Source organism: Entelurus aequoreus, linkage group LG22 (genome assembly GCF_033978785.1).
Source record: "Entelurus aequoreus isolate RoL-2023_Sb linkage group LG22, RoL_Eaeq_v1.1, whole genome shotgun sequence".
In the NCBI taxonomy this organism is placed as follows: domain Eukaryota; kingdom Metazoa; phylum Chordata; class Actinopteri; order Syngnathiformes; family Syngnathidae; genus Entelurus; species Entelurus aequoreus.
In genome coordinates, this window is record NC_084752.1 from 43,136,850 (window position 1) to 43,164,816 (window position 27,967).

At 36.1% G+C, this 27,967-nt stretch overlaps 1 protein-coding gene across 1 annotated transcript in view; it reads right to left on the minus strand.

Annotated features, from left to right (window-relative positions):
• The window catches only part of LOC133639440 (lipopolysaccharide-responsive and beige-like anchor protein), a 231,290-nt gene that overhangs the window by 176,707 nt on the left and 26,616 nt on the right, over positions 1-27,967 (minus strand). Inside the window, exon 2 of the mRNA XM_062032729.1 lies at positions 3,452-3,619. Coding sequence (XP_061888713.1) covers positions 3,452-3,619 — 168 coding nt within the window. The remainder of the gene's footprint in view (positions 1-3,451; positions 3,620-27,967) is intronic.

A 27,967-nucleotide genomic window follows, 5' to 3' on the forward strand; every position in this document is an offset into this window, starting at 1 on the left:
CTTGAAAATGAGAGTCGAGCACGCGAAATGGACATTCACAGTGACTTTTATTTCCACGACAATACATCGGCGAAGCTCTTTAGCTACTGAGCTAACGTGATAGCATCTGGCTCAAATGCAGATAGAAACAAAATAAATAAATCCCTGACTGGAAGGATAGACAGAAGATCAACAATACTATTAAACCATGGACATGTAACTACACGGTTAATAGATCTCAGCCTGGCAAAGTTTAACAATGCTGTTGCTAACGACGCTGAAGCTAACTTAGCAACTTAGCAACCGGACCTCACAGAGCTATGATAAAAACATTAGCGCTCCACCTACGCCAGCCAGCCCTCGTCTGCTCATCAACACCCGTGCTCACCTGCGTTCCAGCGATCGACGGCGCGACGAAGGACTTCACCCGATCACAGATGCGGTTGGCGGCTAGCATCGGTTGGTGGCTAGCATCGGCTAGCGCGTCTACTATCCAAGTAAGTCCTCCTTGTTGTGTTGCTACAGCCAGCCGCTAATACACCGATCCCACCTACAACTTTCTTCTTTGCAATCCCCATTGTTCATTAAACAAATTGCAACAGATTCACCAACACAGATGTCCAGAATACTGTGGAATTATGAGATGAAAACAGAGCGTTTTTGTATTGGATCCAATGGGGGAGCCATATCTCTGTTCTACTGGCTACGTCACGCAAATCTGTCTGGAGCCGCAAAAACTTAAAAGCCATGTTACATACAGATAGTGTGTCATGAGATATAAATTGAATTAAGAGGACCTAAAGGAAACTAAATGAGCTCAAATATAGCTACAAATGAGGCATAATGATGCAATATGTACATATAGCTAGCCTAAATAGCATGTTAGCATCGATTAGCTTGCAGTGACCGAATATGTCCGATTAGCACTCCACACAAGTCAATAACATCAACAAAACTCACCTTTGTGCATTCACGCACAACGTTAAAAGTTTGGTGGACAAAATGAGACAGAAAAAGAAGTGGCATAAAACACGTCCTAGAAAGTCGGAGAAAGTTGTACATGTAAACAAACTACGGTGAGTTCAAGGACCGCCAAAATTAGTAGGACAAAACGGCGCTCGCCAAATACTGGAATCAGTGAAGCATGTTTAATACAAACAGTGTGCTTTATAACAATTAGGGAGGTTTGTGTCATGTTTGTCCTCATACAGAAACCATATTAACACAAAAAAACTCATCTTTTTCCATTTTTCATAAATTTTTTAAAAAAGCTCCAGAGAGCCACTAGGGCGGCGCTAGAGCCGCGGGTTGCCGACACCCGCTATAGGCAGATGAAACACGCGAGCGCTGCAGTAAAATCAGCTGAGAAGACCGGAGAAGAATTCTCACAAAAACTTGAATAAATTACCTGTCAGATATAGAATTATTTAAAAAAAAAACAGTAATTTAATTCTTAAATTAATTAGAAAAATTAAAAAGATAACTTTTCTCATGCAGGGAAAAAGGGCTTGAGCAGTGGTTATTACTATTTGTTAGGAGTGTAACGGTACACAAAATTTTTAGTTCGGTACGTGCCTCGGTTTAGAGGTCAAGGTTCGGTTCATTTTCGGTACAGTAAGAAAACAACAAAATATAAATGTTTTGGTTATTTATAGAGATGTCCGATAATATCAGCAGGCCGATAAATGCTTTAAAATGTAATATCGGAAATTATCAGTATCAGTTTTTTTATCACCGGTACTGTTTTTTTAAAAAATGTATTTATTTAATTATTTTTTTGGTATTAAATCAACATAAAAAACACAAGATACACTTAAAATTAATACACCAACCCAAAAAACCTCCCTCCCCCCATTTACACTCATTCACACAAAAGGGTTGTTTCTTTCTGTTATTAATATTCTGGTTCCTACATTATATATCAATATATATCAATACAGTCTGCAAGGGATACAGTCCGTAAGCACACATGATTGTGCGTGCTGCTGCTCCACTAATAATACTAACCTTTAACAGTTCATTTTACTCATTTTCATTCATTACTAGTTTCTATGTAACTGTTTTTATATTGTTTTACTTTCTTTTTTATTCAAGAATTTTTTTAAATGTATTTATCTTTTTTTTTTTTTTTTAAAAAGGACCTTATCTTCACCATACCTGGTTGTCCAAATTAGGCATAATAATGTGTTAATTCCACGACTGTATATATCGGTTGATATCGGTATCGGTTGATATCGGTATCGGTAATTAAGGGTTTGGTCAATATCGGAATATCAGATATCAGCAAAAAGCCATTATCGGACATCTCTAGTTATTTATTTAACAAATTTGCAAAAAATTCCACCAAAAATATTTTTCTTAGTGTAATATTTGATGTGAAGTAATGGGAACCTTGGATAGGTCAATAATTCATAATAACATTGATTTTGATTCAATATTATGTTTTGAGCAATGACAGTTTGAAAGAAAAAAACCCAGCTTTGTTTTATTAGTCAACATTGCAACTTTTTCAAAATTACATTTAACCTTTAAGCTTTTTTATTTGACTTTTGTTATGTTTTTGTTTATTTGAATAGTATTGAATGTGCCGTGGGCCTTTAAAACATTAGCTGTGGGCCGCAAATGGCCTCCGGGGCACACTTTTGACACCCCTGCTATAGATAATAACAAATTAAATGTGATAAATCTATGGATAAAAAGCAGAGCCGTTTATCATAACTCTCTCTCTCTCTCTCTCTGCCCCTCCCTCACCAATGCTGCTGTTTGTTTTGTTTTTAACCCCTTCTTAACCCTGAATGTACATTGAAAATACACGCAACCCTAACTCAAAATGCCGGACATTTGAGGCATTTAAGAAACTCCGACCTGACAGCTCCGCAAAAGAGGACATGTCCGGTGAAAAGAGGACGTATGGTCAGTCTATCCTAGCCCGTTAGCTGCTAGCATGCCGTGTGTTGTGCCTCGGTGTGCATTGTTTACATAACGTGTGCATTGTTTACATAACGTGCGTTACGCTACTTAATATGTTCGTGTGGAAACTCGTTCGGTACACAACCGAACTGAACCGGAACCCCCGTACCGGAACGATTCAATAAAAATACACGTACCGTTACACCCCTACTATTTGTTAATACTAAATACTGGCATCATATGTGTATATATTGTATCTGCTGATGTTAACTTTGTTTAAAAATAAGAGCCAATACCGATATACGTCAAAATGACAAATACCGGAGCCGATAATGGGTCCATCTTGAGTTCAAATCGTCCCCGGAAGACTTACCTGGAGTCAGAAAGCCAATATGTATGTAGTATGCAAGGGTAGCATAGGATGTAGACTGAGGGCCAAAGGGACATGTGCAGTGTTGATGGAGGGCCAAAGGGACATGTGCAGTGTTGATGGAGGGCCAAAGGGACATGTGCAGTGTTGATAGAGGGCCAAAGGGACATTTGCAGTGTTGGCAAGCCTCACCTCTCGGAGCACGGGCTCACTGATGGAGTTCAAGTTGACGGCGCCCTCGTAGGTGAGATAGTAGAACACGTTGAGGGCTCTGGTGGCCTCGGGCCCCTGCTGCTTGTAGCCGAAGATCAGATCGATCCACTGGTGGAGCTGGCAGGACACGAACTCGCTCTCCAGAGCCTGGGGGTGGGGCCAAAAGAAGACGTGAGCGACGTGCCGAAAACCTCGTACACTTGAACTGTGAGAAGTCCGTGCTAAGAGATATTGCAAAAACAGTATTTTGACTCCCATGTTCAATATTGTTCCAAATTCACTCATACTCATAAATCTCAAAGCAGACTTGTTCAATGTTAAGAGTTATTAGAGAATAGAGAATATTCTAGATCAGGGGGTGGGAAAACCCTAACTTTTGTATTTTTTTTCTTGTTTTTGAACACTGACTTTTTGCAGTGTAGCTTCCGCAGCAGCCATGACGATGACTTCTGTTTTGCTTGATCGGCCGTTTTACTGCCGTGTTACAGGCACCGTTTGGAAACTATGAAGGTATGTAAATAAACATTTACAACATTTTACAAACGTAGGGATGACGTTCGAAACCGGTTCTCCGGGTTGTTCGATAAAAAAAGAACCGATTCCATGGACTCAAATCCCTTTTTGAGAACCGGTTATCGAGGCCACTATAGTAAAGAAAAAGAGTTGGTTCTTTATTCGAATACCTGGGAACAAATCCCGTCCCACAGGAAATGCCCTGTGGCACGTCATAGCTCAGTCATTAGGAGGCAGATACAGAAGCAGCGACAATAATGGACCGGAAAAAAACGCCTCAAGGCATGGCTTCATTTTACAACAGTCAATATTAGAGATGTCCGATAATGGCTTTTTACCGATATCCGATATTCCGATATTGTCCAACTCTTTAATTACCGATACCGATATCAACCGATACCGATATCAACCGATATATGCAGTCGAGGAATGAACACATTATTATGCCTAATTTGGACAACCAGGTATGGTGAAGATAAGGTACTTTTTTTTTAAAAATAATAAAATAAGATAACTAAATTAAAAACATTTTCTTGAATAAAAAAGAAAGTAAAACAATATAAAAACAGTTACATAGAAACTAGTAATGAATGAAAATGAGTAAAATTAACTGTTAAAGGTTAGTACTATTAGTGGAGCAGCAGCACGCACAATCATGTGTGCTTACGGACTGTATCCCTTGCAGACTGTATTGATATATATTGATATATAATGTAGGAAGCAGAATATTGATAACAGAAAGAAATGGGGGGAGGGAGGTTTTTTGGGTTGGTGCACTAATTGTAAGAGTAACTTGTGTTTTTTATGTTGATTTAATAAAAAAAAAAAAAAAAAAAAAAAAAAAAAAAAAAAACGATACAGATAATAAAAAAAACGATACCGATAATTTCCGCTATTACATTTTAACGCATTTATCGGCCGATAATATCGGCAGGCCGATATTATCGGACATCCCTAGTCAATATTTATTTATTGTTTTGATTTTATTTTTTTCTTATAAAATAAAAGTGAGCTTTTGTTAAACCAAATATTGTATTGTTTTCCATATACAACAACCTATCTGGATGCGATAAGAGAATCGATAAGGAATCGGTTCGATAAGAGGATTTGATAATGGGCTCGAACTCGATAATTTCTTATCAAACATCATCCCTAGATATATATATCTGCGGCTTATAGTCCGGTACGGCTAATATATGTAAAAAATGTAATTGTTTTCTAAAATGTAAATACCGGTGCGCTCCATAGTCCGGAAAGTACAGTACTTAACTTCATAACAATTTGGTAGTTGTTAGTAGTAGATTCTATTGTCTACTGTTTTCAATGCATTATTTCTTATCTAAATGTTCTTCTTTTGAAAAAGGAAAGTTACATGTTAAAACTGAGTTGTTGCGAAGGGCATACGTTGATTTCAATACATTGCAGTGTTTTGCAACACAAGTTTTTCCAGGTACACTGCAAAAAGTGAAATCTAAGTAAGATGAAATATCTCAAATAAGGGTGATATTTGCTTATTTTCTGTCTGATAAGATAATTCTTCTCATTAAGCAGATTTGATGTTAGAGTGTTTTACTTGTTTTAAGTGTTTTGCTCCTAAATGATGTCAGTAAGATATTACAGCTTGTTGCTGAGATTTGATGAGCTATATTGAGTAAAACATGCTTGAAACTAGAATATCAACTGTTGCAAAGCTGTGTCATCAACACTCACAAGTAGAAAACTACTTTTTTAAAGTATTAATTAATAAATTAATAATTAATTCTTATTTCAAGCACGAAAAAAAAAATCATGACTTTGACACAATTGTGTCTCATAATTAAAACAGATGACAGCCAAATGGACTTTGCTGTTTTATTTCCAATGAAACAATAGAACATACGTACTCATATAGTAGTACAGTTGGCACAGTACAGTAAACTGACAGTTAATATTTAAACATTTAACATTTCTAACTATTTTGAACAGAAATAGTGCACATTCAGATAAATTCTTCCAAATTACAATTAAAAATGTTTTGGCCGGGGACCAGGCTGTAAATATATACTGTATATATATATATATATATATATATAATATATATATATATATATTAAATTTAAAGTTAAAGTTAAAGTGCCAATGATTGTCACACACACACTAGGTGCGGTGAAATTATCCTCTGCATTTGACCCATCCCCACAGGGGAGCAGTGAGCAGCAGCGGTGGCCACGCCCGGGAATCATTTTTGGTGATTTAACCCCCAATTCCAACCCTTGATGCTGAGTGCCAAGCAGGGAGGTAATGGGTCCCATTTTTATAGTCTTTGGTATGACTCGGCCGGGGTTTGAACTCACGACCTACCGATCTCAGGGCGGACACTCTAACCACTAGGCCACTGAGCAGGTAATATATATATATATATATATATATATATATATATATATATATATATATACATATACATATATATATATACATATATATATATTCCTTGCGCACTAATTGACTGAAAGAGCACGCACTTGGTGCGATGATGTCATGTTATCCATGGAAAAATTTTATTTTTAGACAATATGATTTGCCTGAGCGGCTAGGAGACCCCGAGAGTAACAAGCGCTTGCCTTGTTGCCTTTCCATTAAGAACAATAAACGAGTTTTTAGTATAAATTTGCTGGTTTCAAGAAATGTAATGCCGAGCGCATATCATTATGTCAAGATAATGGCACTAGCATTTACTTCATTTAAGAATATTTTTCAACATATTGAGCAAAAATGTCTCTTTTTTTTTACCAAGAAAAGTGCACTTGTTATTAGTGAGAATATACTTATTTTAAGGTATTTTTGGGTTCATTGAGGTTAGCTAATTTTACTTGTTTTGGAAAGTCTTGACAAGCCAAATTTTCTTGTTCTATTGGCAGATAATTTTGCTTAGTTCAAACAAAATACCCCTCATTTTTGTATTTTTTTCCCTTGTTTTTGACCCCCGACTTTCTGCAGTGCCGATGACAAACGAGTCACGGACTTTGGGCAACCCAGCTGTAGAAGCTAACTGTTAATGGCCACTATAGTCTTAGTACCGTAGTGTATTTTTTCATCCTATGGTCACATATGGGACGCGGGTCGTCTTACGTCAGCACCGGAAGTCGTAAAATCAGCTGTTCACCTGGCGGGTTTTTTCGTGGATGAATAGGGAAGTCCTTCTTTAGCTGCCGTCTTGTTTTATCATATACTGCTGCCTTTGCACCTGTCAACGTTTACTTTTGTACGCACATTAAATCAACAAAAAAAATCCTGACTTTGGAGCAATGTTCACAGACTCTAGTATTTGGCTCTCTATTAGACTAAAGTTAAAGTTAAAGTACCAATGATTGTCACACAATGTGGTGAAATGTGTCCTCGGCATTTGACCCATCCCCTTGATCACCCCCTGGGAGGTGAGGGGAGCAGTGGGCAGCAGCGGTGCCGCGCCCGGGAAGATGCAACGTTTTTCCCTATTGGGACCATGATTTCGGTCCTAACTTGGTACTTTTCCTTGCTGTGTGCACCGCTCTACTTTGCTCAGCTTGCACACAACTCTGGCTGTAAATGTTGGCGAGAAAAGAAGAGCCACGTCTAAAACTGGAGAAATCTGGCGGCGGCTTAGTTGCTCCTGCGACACAACCTGCCAATGATTTCTCTTAACGAGCACCCATACGGGATCATCCGCCATTATAGAGCTCTCGCAGTTCATTAGGGAGCCGTGGCGCCTTCTGTCTTTGTTCTTGCCTCCGCCGACGCTCGCCGTGTTGCTCGCCCGCCGCCTGAGCGCTTTGCCTCCTCATTAGCCAGCCAAGGAGGGAAAAAACATTTACGGCGCGCTCATAAAAAGAGGCAATTGTGTTAATTTGCGTAAAGCTGTCGGCACACAAAAGCCCTCTAAGCACGAGCAAATTAGAATGAGACAGCCCTTGATTGTCATTGCTGCCTTGTGTCACATTAATTTGTGGCGACACATTAGCCCGCGCTACACTTAAATGGCAATTTATATCATTTACATTTTTACGGCGGCCACCAACACATCCTTCACATAAATGTGACTTTCCGACAGCTCATTCCGACACTAATTCGTCCCCAATCTCTTAATTACTCGCTCGCAATCAGCGAGGAAACCACAGGGAGGAACAGGAGAGTGGAACTCGGGCAGGGCTGCTTCTTTTTCCTTCTCTCTTTCAAGCAACTAGTTGGGAGGCTCTCAATTCAAAGGAATTTCTGCGATGCACTTCCAGTCTTTGGTTAATCATAGTTATGTCTTCGATGGGCGAGGGCGGACCTACGTCACTTCCGCCTACCAATCCCCGAGCAACCGGGAATTCGTTGAAAACAAAGCAGCTCACAGCGAACACAGCATTGACAGAAAAAGCATTTAACGAGCGTTGTGGCTCGGAAGTCGGCGTTAAATCCTTCATTTACGCATTTTTACTCATTCGCATATCGTGTGAAAAAAACGAAAATGTGTTATTTTGCGTCAGACTCGTCTCAGTGGACTTTAAAGCTTCTCAGGCTTAGCTGAGCTTGCTAGTTAGCTTAGCCTGCGCGCTACTAAGAAAGAGACGCGGGAGATCAATCAATCAATCAATGTTTATTTATATAGCCCTAAATCACAAGTGTCTCAAAGGGCTGTACAAGCCACAACGACATCCTCGGTACAGAGCCCACAGATCAAGTGTTAGTGTATAAAATATTGAGAGATTTGAGGGCTACATGTATTGTTTAAGTACAACTGTTTTTCGCCAGGTGTTCTTTGGCCGCCCTGGCTTACGTTTTCCCGGTGGTGTCCATCTTAACGCTGCCTTTGGTATCCTCTTGTTGTCCGGTTTTCGAAAATAGCTAGCTAGGCTATAGAGCAGGGGTCACCAACCTTTTTGAAACCAAGAGCTACTTCTTGGGTACTGATTAATGCGAAGGGCTACCAGTTTGATACACACTTAAATAAATTGCCAGAAATAGCCAATTTGCTCAATTTACCTTTAACTCTGTTATTATTAATAATTAATGATATTTACACTTAATTGAACGGTTTAAAAGAGGAGAAAACACGAAAAAAATGACAATTAAATTTTGAAACATAATTTATCTTCAATTTCAACTCTATAAAATTCAAGATTCAACCGAAAAAAAGAAGACAAAAACTAGCTAATTCGAATCTTTTTGAAAAAATTAAAAAAATAATTTCTGGAACATCATTAGTAATTTTTCCTGATTAAGATTAATTTTAGAATTTTGATGACATGTTTTAAATAGGTTAAAATCCAATCTGCACTTTGTTAGAATATATAACAAATTGCACCAAGCTATATTTCTAACAAAGACAAATCCTTATTTATTCTAGATTTTCCAGAACAAAATTTTTAAAAGAAATTAAAAAGACTTTGAAATAAGATTTATATTTGATTCTACAAATTTTCTAGATTTGCCAGAATATTTTTTTTGAATTTTAATCATAATAAGTTTGAAGAAATATTTCACAAATATTCTTCGTCGAAAAAACAGAAGCTAAAATGAAGAATTAAATCAAAATTAATTTATTATTCTTTACAATAAAAAAATAAATTTACTTGAACATTGATTTAAATTGTCAGGAAAGAAGAGGAAGGAATTTAAAAGGTAAAAAGGTATATGTGTTTAAAAATCCTAAAATCATTTTTAAGGTTGTAGTTTTTCTCTAAAATTGTCTTTCTGAAAGTTATAAGAAGCAAAGTAAAAAAAAAATCATGTATTTATTCAAACAAGTGAAGACCAAGTCTTTAAATATTTTCTTGGATTTTCAAATTCTATTTGAGTTTTGTCTCTCTTAGAATTAAAAATGTCGAGCAAAGCGAGACCAGCTTGCTAGTAAATAAATAAAATTTAAAAAAAATAGAGGCAGCTCACTGGTAAGTGCTGCTATTTGAGCTATTTTTAGAACAGGCCGGCGGGCTACTCATCTGGTCCTTACGGGCTACCTGGTGCCCGCGGGCACCGCGTTGGTGACCCCTGCTATAGACTATATAGTATATACCGCATGTTATTTTTGTACAACAACAACTTCAGCTGTCGAACGTTATAAGGTACAAATTCAACAAGTATAACATTAGCACGGACGGTATAGCCAAGTTGTGGTTAAGAAGGTGGATTTTTGTTCCTTATATTTACCAGAAACGAAGTGATCCGAACACACGACCCGGGACTTTGGGGGACTCCAGTGAGAACCGTCCTCGTTTTCCCGGTGTAAAGCTGCGAGCCATTTGTCTCGTCTCTGTGGGCTTTTATCACGCTTTGGCAGAACAAAATACGACCTTTGTTTTCCCTGTTTCCGGTTGTGGTTAGCACAACCAAAAACAACACCGTTTTTCGGCATTTTGGAGGCAGAATGACGGGTTTAACCAGCGTAGGTCGACAGGTTAAAGAGTAATGGCAACGGTTTGTTTTCAACGCCAGTCTCGTTGCTATGGCTCGAAGAACCCGTATGTAGCTCAGTTGCCCGGATGTCGGCCCTCACCCATACACTAACCCTTAAGCCACTCCTTGAAATGACAACTTTGACAGTGGCGGGTTGTGCGTTTCCCACCTAGGCCTTCAGCAACGTCCTACTTAGTACGACTTCAGTAAATACCTCTCAAAGTACCATCATTTATGTCGCCACACTGCAAAAAGTGAAATCTAAGTAAGATGAAATATCTCAAATAAGGGTGATATTTGCTTATTTTCTGTCTGATAAGATAATTCTTCTCACTAAGCAGATTTGATGTTGGAGTGTTTTACTTGTTTTAAGTGTTTTGCTCCTAAATGATGTCAGTAAGATATTACAGCTTGTTGCTGAGATTTGATGAGCTATATTGAGTAAAACATGCTTGAAACTAGAATATCAACTGTTGCAAAGCTGTGTCATCAACACTCACAAGTAGAAAACTACTTTTTTAAAGTCATCATTTCTTATTTCAAGCATGAAAATAAAAAAAAAGTCATGACTTTGACACAATTGTGTCTCATAATTAAAACAGATGACAGCCAAATGGACTTTGCTGTTTTATTTTCAATGACACAATAGAACATACACTACCGTTCAAAGTAGAGATGTCCGATAATATCGGTCTGCCGATATTATCGGCCGATAAATGCATTAAAATGTAACATCGGAAATTATCGGTATCGGTTTATTTATTATCAGTATTGTTTTTTTTGTTTGTTTTGTTTTTTTATTTTTTTATTATTAAATCCACATAAAAAACACAAGATACACTTACAATTAGTGCACCAACCCAAAAAACCTCCCTCCCCCATTTACACTCATTCACACAAAAGGGTTGTTTCTTTCTGTTATTAATATTCTGCTTCCTACATTATATATCAATATATATCAATACAGTCTGCAAGGGATACAGTCCGTAAGCACACATGATTGTGCGTGCTGCTGCTCCACTAATAGTACTAACCTTTAACAGTTAATTTTACAAATGTTCATTAATTACTAGTTTCTATGTAACTGTTTTTATATTGTTTTACTTTCTTTTTTATTCAAGAAAATATTTTTAATTTATTTATCTTATTTTATTTGATTCATTTTTTTTAAAAAAGTACCTTATCTTCACCATACCTGGTTGTCCAAATTAGGCATAATAATGTGTTAATTCCACGACTGTATATATCGGTTGATATCGGTATCGGTTGATATCGGTATCGGTAATTAAAGAGTTGGACAATATCGGCATATCGGATATCGGCAAAAAGCCATTATCGGACATCCCTAGTTCAAAGGTTTGGGGTCACCCAAACAATTTTGTGGAATAGCCTTCATTTCTAAGAACAAGAATAGACTGTCGAGTTTCAGATGAAAGTTCTCTTTTTCTGGCCATTTTGAGCGTTTAATTGACCCCACAAATGTGATGCTCCAGAAACTCAATCTGCTGAAAGGAAGGTCAGTTTTGTAGCTTCTGTAACGAGCTAAAGTGTTTTCAGATGTGTGAACATGATTGCACAAGGGTTTTCTAATCATCAATTAGCCTTCTGAGCCAATGAGCAAACACATTGTACCATTAGAACACTGGAGTGATAGTTGCTGGAAATGGGCCTCTATACACCTATGTAGATATTGCACCAAAAAGCAGACATTTGCAGCTAGAATAGTCATTTACCACATTAGCAATGTATAGAGTGTATTTCTTTCAAGTTAAGACTAGTTTAAAGTTATCTTCATTGAAAAGTACAGTGCTTTTCCTTCGAAAATAAGGACATTTACATGTGACCCCAAACTTTTGAACGGTAGTGTACGTACTCATATAGTAGTACAGTTGGCACAGTACAGTAAACTGACAGTTAATATTTAAACATTTAACATTTCTAACTATTTTGAACAGGAATAGTTCATGCACATTCAGATGAATTCTTCAAAATTACAATTAAAACATTTTTGTCCGGGAGCCGGGCTGTATATATGCGCACTAATTGGCACGATGATGTCATGTTATCCATGGAAAAATGCATTTTTAGACAATATGATTTGCCTGAGCGGCTAGGAGACCCCGAGAGTAACAAGCGCTTGCCTTGTTGCCTTTCCATTAAGAACAATAAATTAGTTTTTAGTATAAGTTTGCTGGTTTCAAGAAATGTAATGCCGAGCGCATATCATTATGTCAAGATAATGGCACTAGCATTTACTTCATTTAAGAATATTTTTCAACATGTTGAGCAAAAAGGTCTCTTTTTTTTCCTACCAAGAAAAGTGCACTTGTTATTAGTGAGAATATACTTATTTTAAGCTATTTTTGGGTTCATTGAAGTTAGCTAATTTTACTTGTTTTGGAAAGTCTTGACAAGCCGAATTTTCTTGTTCTATTGGCAGATAACTTTGCTTAGTTCAAATAAAATACCCCTCATTTTTGTATTTTTTTTTCTCTTGTTTTTGAACACTGACTTTTTGCAGTGTGGTGGTTGTTTGCGCACACTGCAGCTCGTCCTGGGCAATTTAACCAACCCCCACACTGCAAAAAGTCAGTGTTCAAAAACAAGGAAAAAAAATACAAAAGTTAGGGGTATTTTATTTGAACTAAGCAAAATGATCTGCCAATAGAACAAGAAAATTTGGCTTGTCAAGACTTTCCAAAACAAGTCAAATTAGCTAACCTCAATGAACCCAAGAATACCTTAAAATAAGTATATTCTCACTAATAACAAGTGCAATTTTCTTGATAGAAAAAACAAATATGAGACCTTTTTGCTCAATATGTTGAAAAATATTCTTAAATGAAGTAAATGCTAGTGCCATTATCTTGACATAATGATATGCGCTCGGCATTACATTTCTTGAAACCAGCAAACTTATACTAAAAACTAATTTATTGTTCTTAATGGAAAGGCAACAAGGCAAGCGCTTGTTACTCTCGGGGTCTCCTAGCCGCTCAGGCAAATCATATTGTCTAAAAATAAAATTTTTCCATGGATAACATGACATCATCGCACCAAGTGCGTGCTCTTTCAGTCAATTAGTGCGCAAGGTAGGTATGTATGTATATATATATATATATATATATATATATATATATATATATATATATATATATATATATATATATATATATATATATATATATATATATATTTACAGCCCGGCCCCCGGCCAATTTTTTTTTTATTGTCATTTTTGAAGAATTTATCTGAATGTGCATGAACTATTTCTGTTTAAAATTGTTAGAAATGTCACATGTTAAATGTTTAAATATTAACTGTCAGTTTACTGTACTGTGCCAACTGTACTACTATATGAGTACGTATGTTCTATTGTTTCATTGGAAATAAAACAGCAAAGTCCATTTGGCTGTCATCTGTTCTAATTATGAGACACAATTGTGTCAAAGTCATGATTTTTTTTTTACATGCTTGAAATAAGAAATGATTACTTTGAAAAAGTAGTTTTCTACTTGTGAGTGTTGATGACACAGCTTTGCAACAGTTGATATTCTAGTTTCAAGCATGTTTTACTCAATATAGCTCATCAAATCTCAGCAACAAGCTGTAATATCTTACTGACATCATTTAGGAGCAAAACAAGTAAAACAAGTAAAACATAAAATCCGCTTAATGAGAAGAATTATCTTATCAGACAGAAAATAAGCAAATATCACCCTTATTTGAGATATTTCATCTTACTTAGATTTCACTTTTTGCATTGTAGGAACATTATTTAATCTTGACTTTCAAAAAAGAGGGACAAACAAAAAGGCGTACGAGGCCAAGGCGCAACTTAGCGAAGGAAACAAAAACTAACACTTAGCGTGAACTATGGACATGAAACAAAAACTCGCTAACTGTGGCATGAATAAACAAAACTCACTAGGCAAGGCATGGAACGAGCAGTACGAACAAAGCAAACGCATGAATACAAGCATGAATTATGGCATGAAACAAGTCAGAACAGAGCAATGTCGCCAGACAGACTAACTGGCAACCACAGGCTTAAATAATACTCTCCTGATTAAAGCAAGTGTGTGTCCCAAACAGGTGAAACTAATAAGTCGCCATGGTGACAAAACAAACAAGGAAGCGCAAACAGGAACTAAAAGAGTCCAAAAACTAACAAAAAATTATAAAACTCATGATCCAGACCACAGATCATGACAGAATAGAGTTCCCTGAGCTGAAAAGTTAAGATAATCTCTATGCAAGAACAGAAGGTCGGGGGGTGGGAGGTGGGTGGGGGGGTGGGTTGTATATTCCTGGTGGGATCAGAAGATGAAGACGCGTCATTATTGATGGGCCAATTAGCAGCTGGTTTGTGCATCATCCCCATCCACAGGGGCCTGCTGGATAATTAATGAATAATTTAGCATGCCTTTATGTAAATTGTTATGGGGGGGTGGGGGGGGGGGGTACAAGTCACGTTACTATTGTCTCACACGTGACAGAGCATGTCTGGGCGACACACATTTGTCATGGCGGCGAGGGATTAGCTTTCCAAACAACAAGGTGGAATACTCTCCACGTCCTCTCTGCTTGTCTTTATCCGAGGCCTGTTTTCCCTCCCGGCCGTCTTGGGAACGCCAATGAAAACACGCCATGATGAACATGCCCAGGCCGTGTCGCCTTACTTTACTTATTTCCCCTTTTGAAGCCCCCAAAAAGCCCAAGACACCAGAGCGGCGTTCGACTAAGTGTCCCTCTGTTCGAATAATGATGTATATATTATCACACAACTCTTATGCTTAAGGGCCGTTGCTATAGTTATTGTCAATTGTGCTGAAGTGGTATTTTTCTTTGTCTGTGCAAAGCTCGCAATCCAAAAGATTGCAAGCCAGTCTGGTATCAAGGTTTGTGTCCAGGAACGGCCTGCTGACTGCCAAGGCCGAACATCGCCGTGACGCAGACAGAGCAGAGACAAGGCGATATCACCAGCGTCAACACATTTACATTTTTGTATAATCAAACTGCAAAAAGTGAAATCTAAGTAAGATTAAAATATCCCAAATAAGGGTGATATTTGCTTATTTTCTGTCTGATAAGATAATTATTCTCACTAAGCAGATTTTATGTTAGAGTGTTTTACTTGTTTTAAGTGTTTTGCTCCTAAATGATCTCAGTAAGATATTACAGCTTGTTGCTGAGATTTGATGACCTATATTGAGTAGGGATGTCCGATAATGGCTTTTTGCCGATATCCGATATTGTCCAACTCTTTAATTACCGATACCGATATCAACCGATACCGATATCAACCGATATATACAGTCGTGGAATTAACACATTATTATGCCTAATTTGGACAACCATGTATGGTGAAGATAAGGTACTTTTTAAAAATAATAATAAAATAAGATAACTAAATTAAAAACATTTTCTTGAATAAAAAAGAAAGTAAAACAATATAAAAACAGTTACATAGAAACTAGTAATTAATGAAAATGAGTAAAATTAACTGTTAAAGGTTAGTACTATTAGTGGACCAGCAGCACGCACAATCATGTGTGCTTACGGACTGTATCCCTTGCAGACTGTATTGATATATATTGATATATAATGTAGGAACCAGAATATTGATAACAGAAAGAAATGGGGGGAGGGAGGTTTTTTGGGTTGGTGCACTAATTGTAAGTGTATCTTGTGTTTTTTATGTTGATTTAATTAAAAAAACACAAAAAAACCACAAAAAAACCCGATACAGATAATAAAAAAACCGATACCGATAATTTCCGATATTACATTTTAATGCATTTATCGGCCGATAATATCGGCAGGCCGATATTATCGGACATCCCTAATATTGAGTAAAACATGCTTGAAACTAGAATATCAACTGTTGTGTCATCAACACTCACAAGTATAAAAGTACTTTTTTTAAATAATCATTTCTTATTTCAAAATCATGACTTTGACACAATTGTGTCTCATAATTAAAACAGATGACAGCCAAATGGACTTTGCTGTTTTATTTCCAATGAAACAATAGAACATACGTACTCATATAGTAGTACAGTTGGCACAGTACAGCAAACTGACAGTTAATATTTAAACATTTAACATTTCTAACTATTTTGAACAGAAATAGTTCATGCACATTCAGACAAATTCTTCAAAATTACAATTAAAAAATGTTATAGCCGGGGCCGGGCTGTATATATGCGCACTAATTGACTGAAAGAGCACGCACTTGGCGCGATGATGTCATGTTATCCATGGAAAAATGCATTTTTAGACAATATGATTTGCCTGAGCGGCTAGGAGACCCCGAGAGTAACAAGCGCTTGCCTTGTTGCCTTTCCATTAAGAACAATAAACTAGTTTTTAGTATAAGTTTGCTGGTTTCAAGAAATGTAATGCCGAGCGCATATCATTATGTCAAGATAATGGCACTAGCATTTACTTCATTTAAGAATATTTTTCAACATATTGAGCAAAAAGGTCTAATTTTTTTTCTACCAAGAAAAGTGCACTTGTTATTAGTGAGAATATACTTATTTAAGCTATTTTTGGGTTCATTGAAGTTAGCTAATTTGACTTGTTTTGGAATGTTTTGACAAGCCAAATTTTCTTGTTCTATTAGCACAAGGGTGGGCAATTAATTTTTACCGGGGGCCGCATGAGCAACCTGAGCACTGCTGGAGGGCCACATCGTCAATATTTCAATTAAATTTTGCTCAATATTATTTTTGATATATACCGTAAGATAAATAATAATAATAATAATAATAATACTTTCATTTAACCTAACTTAACTTTATACCAAAAGCACTGCTTTGGAAATCATTTGTACCCCTTTCAGAGATCACATTTAGTTCCCCTTCAACATCCTCATGTTGCACAATGAAATGTAAGCATAGGATGAAGTGTGCATTCCTGTAACTTTCTCTAGTAACAGCATTCCATGATTAATATCAATAAATTAACATTCATAATAAATGACAGTAAAATAAGCACACGTATGACTGAGGAGTCATAGTGTAACTTTGTGTGGTGTTTGAGTTGTCCGACTTTTTGTGTGGCCATAAACGCACCAGTGGTTTAGTGCTATGCGTGTTGGTGACAGATGACAAGTTGGTTTTGGCCTGGTTTGTACGGCATATCATTATGTCAAGATAATGGCACTAGCATTTACTTCATTTAAGAATATTTTTCAACATATTGAGCAAAAAGGTCTAATTTTTTTTCTACCAAGAAAAGTGCACTTGTTATTAGTGAGAATATACTTATTTTAAAGTATTTTTGGGTTCATTGAGGTTAGCTAATTTCACTTGTTCTGGAAAGTCTTGACAAGCCACATTTTCTTCTTCTATTGGCAGATAATTTTGCTTAGTTCAAATAAAATACCCCTCATTTTATTTATTTTTTATTGTTTTTGAACACTGACTCTTTGCAGTGCACTTTCAGATAAATTCTTCAAAATTACAATAAAAACAAATTTGTCCAGGGGCCGGACTGTATATATGCGCACTAATTGACTGACAGAGCACACACTTGGCATGATGATGTCATGTTATCCATGGAAAAATGCATTTTTAGACAATATGATTTGCCTGAGCGGCTAGGAGACCCCGAGAGTAACAAGCGCTTGCCTTGTTGCCTTTCCATTAAGAACAATAAACTAGTTTTTAGTATAAGTTTGCTGGTTTCAAGAAATGTAATGCCGAGTGCATATCATTATGTCAAGATAATGGCACTAGCATTTACTTCATTTAAGAATATTTTTCAACATATTGAGCAAAAAGGTCTCATTTTTTTCCACCAAGAAAAGTGCACTTGTTATTAGTGAGAATATACTTATTTTAAAGTATTTTTGGGTTCATTGAGGTTAGCTAATTTTACTTGTTTTGGAAAGTCTTGACAAGCCAAATTTTCTTGTTTTATTGGCAGATAATTTTGCTTAGTTCAAATAAAATACTCCTAACTTTTGTATTTTTTTCTTGTTTTTGAACACTGACTTCTTGCAGTGTGCGTGGCAGTTGTAATGTGCATTACCGCCACCTTCAGAGAAGGAGTGAAACCATCACACGGAGGGATCGTTGGAAGGTAGCGTAACCATCGATAATTCACCGATCCCTGAGTCTAAAAGTCTCCTTCTCACTTATTCTCCCAGACCTTTTGGGGTTTTTCTTCCCCTTGTCGTTATTCGATCCCCAGCATCAACTCCCCGAGGTTGACAAGTGCTCTGATTAGAGGGCTTATTAAGTTGCTGTAAAGGAGAAGCCCAAAGTCACACTGAAGCCAGCCTGGACTGAAGGGGCCCTCAAACATGGATGAGGTAAGAAAGGAGAACCCTCCTTTATTCACATGCACCAGATGGGTGTGTGTGTGTGTGTTACTCCACTAATTAGACAGGTCACAACTGTGAGAGTTGCAGTGGAACCTGAAACCTTCCTTCATTTCGTCCCTGTGAAGAGATGGAAGACTACCAAGAGGCGGTGATTGGGAGAGCATCTCTCCCCATAACAAACATGTCATAGCGGATTTGCCCTCAGCCGCTTCTAAGTGGCCCAATTTACGGCGCAGACTCCAACGTAAACAACACTGATTGAGAAGTAAATGGGCGAAACTAATGGTAGTGACTCCTACGCGCGGTGCCAACTTTGTCATGCTTGTTCTTTTTGGTGTCGGACGGACGGACGTGGAAACAAAAACATCAGGATATCACGTGACATCTGTGGCAGGCAACCCGCGGCTCTAGAGCCACATGCGGCTCTTTAGCGCCGCCCTAGTGGCTCTCTGGAGATTTTTCAAAAATGTATGAAGAATGGAAAAAGATGAGGGGGGGAAAAAAAATCAATTTTTTTTGTTTTAGTATGGTTTCTGTAGGACAGGGGTCGGCAACCTAAAATGTTGAAAGAGCCATATTGGATCATTGATATATAAACTATCAGACTGCGTGGTCGCTAGTAGTGGCTTTCAGTAGGCCTTTAATTTGCAGTAAAAGTTAGCTCTGGTATACTATAGGCCAGGGGTCGGCAACCCAAAATGTTGAAAGAGCCATATTGGACCAAAAATACAAAAACAAATCTGTCTGGAGCCGCAAAAACTTAAAAGCCATATTACATACAGATAGTGTGTCATGAGATATAAATTGAATTAAGAGGACTTAAAGGAAACTAAATGAGCTCAAATATAGCTACAAATGAGGCATAATGATGCAATATGTACATATAGCTAGCCTGAATAGCATGTTAGCATCGATTAGCTTGCAGTAATGCAGTGACCAAATATGTCTGATTAGCACTCCACACAAGTCAATAACATCAACAAAACTCACCTTTGTGCATTCACGCACGTTAACAGTCGGGTGGACAAAATGAGACGGAAAAAGAAGTGGCATAAAACACGTCCTAGAAAGTCGGAGAAAGTTATACATGGAAACAAACTAAAGGTGAGTTCAAGGACCGCCAAAATTGGTAGGACAAAACGGCGCTCGCCAAATACTGGAATCAGTGAAGCATGTTTAACACAAACAGTGTGCTTTATAACAATTAGGGAGGTTTGTGTCATGTTTGTCCTCATTCAGAAACCATATTAAAACCAAAAAAAATTGTTTTTTTTCCCCTCATCTTTTTCTATTTTTCATACATTTTTGAAAAAGCTTCAGAGAGCCACTAGGGCGGCGCTAAAGAGCCACATGCGGCTGCCGACCCCTGCTGTAGGAGGACAAACATGACACAAACCTCCGTAATTGTTATAAAGCACACTGTTTATATTAAACATGCTTCACTGATTCAAGTATTTGGCGAGCGCCGTTTTGTCCTACTTATTTTGGCGGTCCTTGAACTCACCGTACAGTCTGTTTTAATGTATAACTTTCTCCGACTTTCTAGGACATGTTTTATGCCACTTCTTTTTCTGTCTCATTTTTGTCCACCACACTTTTAACGTTGTGCATGAGTGCACAAAGGTGAGTTTTGTTGATGTTATTGACTTGTGTGGAGTGCTACTCAGACATATTTGGTCACTGCATGACTGCAAGCTAATCGATGCTAACATGCTATTTAGGCTAGCTATATGTACATATTGCATCATTATGCCTAATTTGTAGCTATATTTAAGCTCATTTAGTTTCCTTTAAGTCCTCTTAATTCAATTTATATCTCATGACACACTATCTGTATGTAATATGGCTTTTAATTTTTTGCGGCTCCAGACAGATTTGTTTTTGTTTTTTTTTGGTCCAATATGGCTCTTTCAGCATTTTGGGTTGCCGACCCCTGGCCTATGGGTTATGGTCCAAAAATTGCCAGCATATAACTACACTGCAAAAACTGAAATCTACCGTATTTTTCGGACTATAAGTCGCAGTTTTTTTTCATAGTTTGGCCGGGGGTGCGACTTATACTCAGGAGCGACTTATGTGTGAAATGATTAACACATTAGCGTAAAATATCAAATAATATGATTTATCTCATTCACGTAAGAGACTAGACGTATAAGATTTCATGGGATTTAGTGATTAGGAGTGACAGATTGTTTGGTAAACGTATAGCATGTTCTATATGTTATAGTTATTTGAATGACTCTTACCATAATATGTTACGTTAACATACCAGTTGGTTATTTATGCCTCATATAACGTACACTTATTCAGCCTGTTGTTCACTATTCTTTAGACATTTTAAATTGCCTTTCAAATGTATATTCTTGCTGTTGGCTTTTATCAAATACATTTCCCCAAAAAATGCGACTTATACTCCAGTGCGACTTATATGTTTTTTCCTTCTTTATTATGCATTTTCGGCAGGTGCGACTTATACTCCGAAAAATACGGTAAGTAAGATGAAATATCTCAAATAAGGGTGATACTTGCTTATTTTCTGTCTGATAAGATCATTCTTCTCACTAAGCAGATTTTATGTTAGAGCAGTGGTTCTCAAACTTTTTTTGTCATCCCCCACTTTGGACAAGGGGGAGTTTTCAAGCCCCACCTGCCCCCATCGCCCCAACAGAACGCTAATGCCAAGCTTAACATTTTCAAATTTATCGAACATCAAGTAACATCAACTTTTATACATTCAAACTCAATAACATAAAATAAAATCAAGTTCAATAATAAATAAAATAACTGTGCAGCTGTGGTATAACTTGCATCAAGTTCAATATCAAATAAAATAACTTGCATCAATTCAATAATAAATAAAACAAAAGTGTTATAACTTGCATCAAGTTCAATAATAAATCAAAAAAAGTGTTATAACTTGCATCAAGTTCAATAATAAATCAAATAAAAGTGTTATAACTTGCATCAAGTTCAATAATAAATCAAATAAAAGTGTTATAACTTGCATCAAGTTCAATAATAAATCAAATAAAAGTGTTATAACTTGCATCAAGTTCAATAATAAATCAAATAAAAGTGTTATAACTTGCATCAAGTTCAATAATAAATCAAATAACTTGCATCAAGTTTTTTTTAATCAATAATAAATAAAACAAAAGTGTTATAACTTGCATCAAGTTCAATAATAAATAAAACAAAAGTGTTATAACTTGCATCAAGTTCAATAATAAATCAAAAAAAGTGTTATAACTTGCATCAAGTTCAATAATAAATTTAAAAAAAGTGTTATAACTTGCATCAAGTTCAATAATAAATCAAATAAAAGTGTTATAACTTGCATCAAGTTCAATAATAAATCAAATAAAAGTGTTATAACTTGCATCAAGTTCAATAATAAATCAAATAACTTGCATCAAGTTTTTTTTAATCAATAATAAATAAAACAAAAGTGTTATAACTTGCATCAAGTTCAATAATAAATAAAACAAAAGTGTTATAACTTGCATCAAGTTCAATAATAAATCAAAAAAGTGTTATAACTTGCATCAAGTTCAATAATAAATAAAAAAAAGTGTTATAACTTGCATCAAGTTCAATAATAAATCAAAAAAAGTGTTATAACTTGCATCAAGTTCAATAATAAATTAAAAAAAAGTGTTATAACTTGCATCAAGTTCAATAATAAATCAAATAAAAGTGTTATAACTTGCATCAAGTTCAATAATAAATCAAATAACTTGCATCAAGTTCAATAATAAATGAAAATAAAAGTGCCACTTTGCAATCTTTGCCAAAAAAAGGAGGACAGGGCAAGTGAACATGAGTTTTCCAGTACTCCAGCATTAGTGGCTGCACTGAGCCTGTTTTGCACTGCACAGCTTTTCAAATGGGGGTTGCAGGCTTGACACTGCCACTGTTAAAACCTCATTGAATTCGGGGCTGAGCTGCCTTGACGCGAGTGTTTCCCGGTGAATGACACATTGTGTCCAATGCGCATTTGGCGCAACCCTCTTTATTAGTGCCTGCAGCCCGTTTCTTGACTTTGCCATCAGAGCAAAAGCCCACACAGTTTTCCCATTTAAGGTCGTGTTCTTTGAGGAAACTGTCCATTATCTTGAACAGCAGTGGCTCTATTTTTTATGTATTTGCAAAACAGCAAATCCTCGCACAGTGACTCGCCATTCACAAAGCTTCCGCTTAGCCCCGCCCCCATTAGTTACTGTGTTGCTGTCTGTCAAACTTTCGCTCCTACCTAGAAATGTAAAGCATACAGGAAAAATAAGTAATTTATATTTATTTATATAGCGGATTTCACAGACAGAATCACAAAGTGATTTCCAGTGTGTATAGAAAATGAAAGCATAGTAAAAAAAAAAAAATCAAAGAATATAATAATAAAAAAATTAAAAAAATCAAAGTGAAATTTCCTCCCGTTCCTCGCGCCCCACCTGTCATGTCTCTATTCCCCACCAGTGGGGCGCGCCCCACACTTTGAGAAACCCTGTGTTAGAGTGTTTTACTTGTTTTAAGGGTTTTGCTCCTAAATGATGTCAGTAAGATATTACAGCTTGTTGCTGAGATTTGATGAGCTATATTGAGTAAAACATGCTTGAAACTAGAATATCAACTGTTGCAAAGCTGTGTCATCAACACTCACAAGTAGAAAAGTACTTTTTTAAAGTCATCATTTCTTACTTCTAGCATGAAAAAAAAAAAATCATGACTTTGATACAATTGTGTCTCATAATTAAAACAGATGACAGCCAAATGGACTTTGCTGTTTTATTTCCAATGAAACAATAGAACATACGTACTCATATAGTAGTACAGTTGGCACAGTACAGTAAACTGACAGTTAATATTTAAACATTTAACATGTGACATTTGTAACTATTTTAAACAGAAATAGTTCATGCACATTCAGATAAATTCTCCAAAATTACAATAAAAAAAAATTGGTCGGGGGTCGGGCTGTATATATATACATATATATATATATACATATATATATATATATATATATATATATATATATATATATATATATATATATATATATATACATATATATATATATATTAGGGGTGTAACGGTACGTGTATTTGTATTGAACCGTTTCGGTACGGGGGTTCCGGTTCGGTTCGGAGGTGTACCGAACGAGTTTCCACACGGACATATTAAGTAGCGTAACGCACGTTGTGTAAACAATGCACACCGAGGCACAACACACGGCATGCTAGCAGCTAACGGGCTAGGATAGACTGACCATACGTCCTCTTTTCACCGGACATGTCCTCTTTTGCGGAGCTGTCAGGGCGGAGTTTCTTAAATGCCTCAAATGTCCGCCATTTGGAGTTAGGGTTGCGTGTATTTTCAATGTACGTTCAGGGTTAAGAAGGGGTTAAAAACAAAACAAACAGCAGCATTGGTGAGGGAGGGGCAGAGACAGAGAGAGAGAGAGAGTTATGATAAACGCGCATGCGTCGCCAGGCTCTGCTTTTTATCCATAGATTTATCACATTTAATTTTGTATTATCTATAGCAGGGGTGTCAAAAGTGTGCCCCGGAGGCCATTTGCGGCCCACAGCTAATGTTTTAAAGGCCCACGGCACATTCTAAAAATACTATTCAAATAAACAAAAACATAACAAAAGTCAAATAAAAAAGCTTAAAGGTTAAATGTCATTTAGAAAAAGTTGCAATGTTGACTAATAAAACAAAGCTGTTTTTTTTCTTCTTTCAAACTGTCATTGCTCGAAACATAATATTGAATCAAAATCAATGTTATTATGAATTATTGACCTATCCAAGGTTCCCATTACTTCACATCAAATATTCCACTAAGAAAAATATTTTTGGCGGAAGATTTTGCAAATTTGGTAAATAAATAACCCAAAAATGTATATTTTGTTGTTTTCTTACTGTACCGAAAATGAACCGAACCGTGACCTCTAAACCGAGGTACGTACCGAACCCAAATTTTTGTGTACCGTTACACTCCTAATATATATACTATATATATATATATATATATATACACAGTATATATATATTCCTTACGCACTAATTGAGTGAAAGAGCAGGCACTTGGCGCGATGATGTCATGTTATGGATGGGAAAATGCAAGAAATGTAATGGCGAGCGCATATCATTATGTCAACATAATGGCACTAGCATTTACTTCATTTAAGAATATTTTTCAACATATTGAGAAAAAAAGGTCTCATATTTGTTTTGGAAAGTCTTGACAAGCCAAATGTTCTTGTTCTATTGGCAGATAATTTTGCTTAGTTCAAATAAAATGCCCCTAACTTTTGTAATTATCTTTTCTTGTTTTTGAACACTGACTTTTTGCAGTGCAGAAAATCTGCAGAGACTCCTCCCACCCCCACCAAGGACTGTTTTCACTGCTGGACTCTAGAAAGAGGTTCCTGGAGGAACCTCCAGGTTCTGTAACAGCTTCTTTCCTCAGGCCGTAAGACTCTTGAACGCATCATAATTAAATTATCCCCTCAATTCCCCCCCAAAAATGTACATAAACGTGGATGCATATGCAAAAGTGCAATATATTTATCTGTACAGTAACCTATTTATTTATATATATATATGCACCTTATTGCTCTTTTATCCTGCACTACCATGAGCTAATGCAACAACATTTCGTTCGTATCTGTACTGTAAAGTTCAAATTTCAATGTCAATAAAGGTAAGTCTAAGTCTAATATAAGACATGACAATACTGTTTGGCATCATGGGGGATCTTGCCTGTGCAGCCTTACAAAGTTCAACAGAAGCCCGAACACAACAAGTGTCCATTTAGCAGGAGCCCAGATAAGAACACAGATGTGCTGGACTGACGACAAGGACGACGAGGGAAGAAGGTCCGCAAGAAGGATAGCATGGAGGAGTGAAGGCAAACAAGGAAGAAGGACAACATTAGTGAGTGAGCGTGTCAGCGGCTGTAGATCAGCACATTTCTCAGGCTGATATTCCCCCCCAAAAAGAGAGAGGAGGCTAAAGGATGGACTAAGAAGAGGAGTGGGGGGGCAGCTCGTAAAAAAAACACCACAGTAAACATGTCCGCTCTAATGTATGACGGTCCTCCTCCTCCTATACACTGCAAATAGTCAGTGTTCAAAAGCAAGGGGAAAAAATACAAAAGTTAGGGGCATTTTTACGAAGCCCCTAAAGGGACATGGGGGACATTTTTTTGTATTTATTTAATTTTTTTTTAGATATGCATCTCGTATCTATAAAAAAATAAATAAAAAAATAAATAAAAATCCCCCATATCCCATTTTACTTGAACTAAGCAAAATTATCTGCCAATAAAACAAGAAAATTCGGCTTGTCAAGACTTTCCAAAACAAGCAAAATTAGCTAACCTCAATGAACCCCAAAATACCTTCAAATAAGTATATTCTCACTAATAACAAGTGCACTTTTCTTGGTAGGAAACACAAATATGAGACCTATTTTCTCAATATGTTACTTAAATGAAGTAAATGTTAGTGCCATTATCTTGACATAATGATATGCGCTCGGCATTACATTTCTTGCATTTTTCCATGGATAACATGACATCATCGTGCCAAGTGCCTGCTCTTTCAGTCAATTAGTGTGCAAGGAATATATATATATATATATATATATATATATATATATATATATATATATATATATATATATATATATATATATATATATATATACACACACATATATATATATATATTTTTTTTTCATTTCATTTTTGTTTCATTTATTTATTTATTTCAGGCAATGACAAAGACGTACAAGGTGACAAAACATAATAATATAAATTAATATAGTGCATTATTGTTCAGTTTTGCCTGAAAGGGAGTGGGAAGAAGATAACTTATTTAATCCCACTCCCAGTTCTCCATTCAGTGATTATTCACATGAGTTTCACTCTCACTTTGTTCAAGGATTATAATACAGATGTTGTATCATAGTGGCATATACATACATATATATATATATATATATATACACACACACACACACACACACACACACACATATATATATATATATATATATATATATATATATATATATATATATATATATATATATATATATATATATATATATATATATATATATATATATATATATATATATATATATATATATATATATATATATGTATGTGTGTGTGTATATATATATATATATATATATATATATATATATATATATACACACACACATACATATATATATATATATATAATATCGATAATATCGGGCTGCCGATATTATCGGCCGATAAATGCTTTAAAATGTAATATCGGAAATTATCGGTATCGGTTTCATCATTATCGGTATCGGTTTTTAAAAGTAAAATGTATAACGTATTTAAACGCTGCTGTGTACACGGACGTAGGAAGAGGTACAGAGAGACAATAAACCTTTAAGGCACTTCCTTTACGTGCATGCCATCCCAGTCACATAATATCTACCGGCTTTACTCATTACGAATTGATGCAAGACATACTTGGTCAACAGCCATACAGGTCACACTGAGGGTGTCCGTATAAACAACTTTAACACTGTTACAAATATGCGCCACACTGTGAACCCACACCAAATAGAATGACAAAACACATTTCGGGAGAACATCCGCACCGTCACACAACATAAACACAACAGAACAAATACCCAGAATCCCTTGTAGTACTAACTCTTCCGGGACGCTGCAATATTTATTGTCATTTTGAAGAATTCATCTGAATGTGCATGAACTATTTCTGTTCAAAATAGTTTAAAATGTTAAATGTTGAAATATTAACTGTCAGTTTGCTGTACTGTGCCAACTGTACTACTATATGAGTACGTATGTTCTATTGTTTCATTGGAAATAAAACAGCAAAGTCCATTTGGCTGTCATCTGTTTTAATTATGAGACACAAATTGCGTCAAAATCATGATTTTTTTTTCACGCTTGAAATAAGAAATGATGACTTTAAAAAAGTAGTTTTCTACTTGTGAGTGTTGATGACACAGCTTTGCAACAGTTGATATTCTAGTTTCAAGCATGTTTTACTCAATATAGCTCATCAAATCTCAGCAACAAGCTGTAATATCTTACTGACATCATTTAGGAGCAAAACAAGTAAAACACTAACATAAAATCTGCTAAATGAGAAGAATGATCTTATCAGACAGAAAATAAGCAAATATCACCCTTATTTGAGATATTCCATCTTACTTAGAGTTCA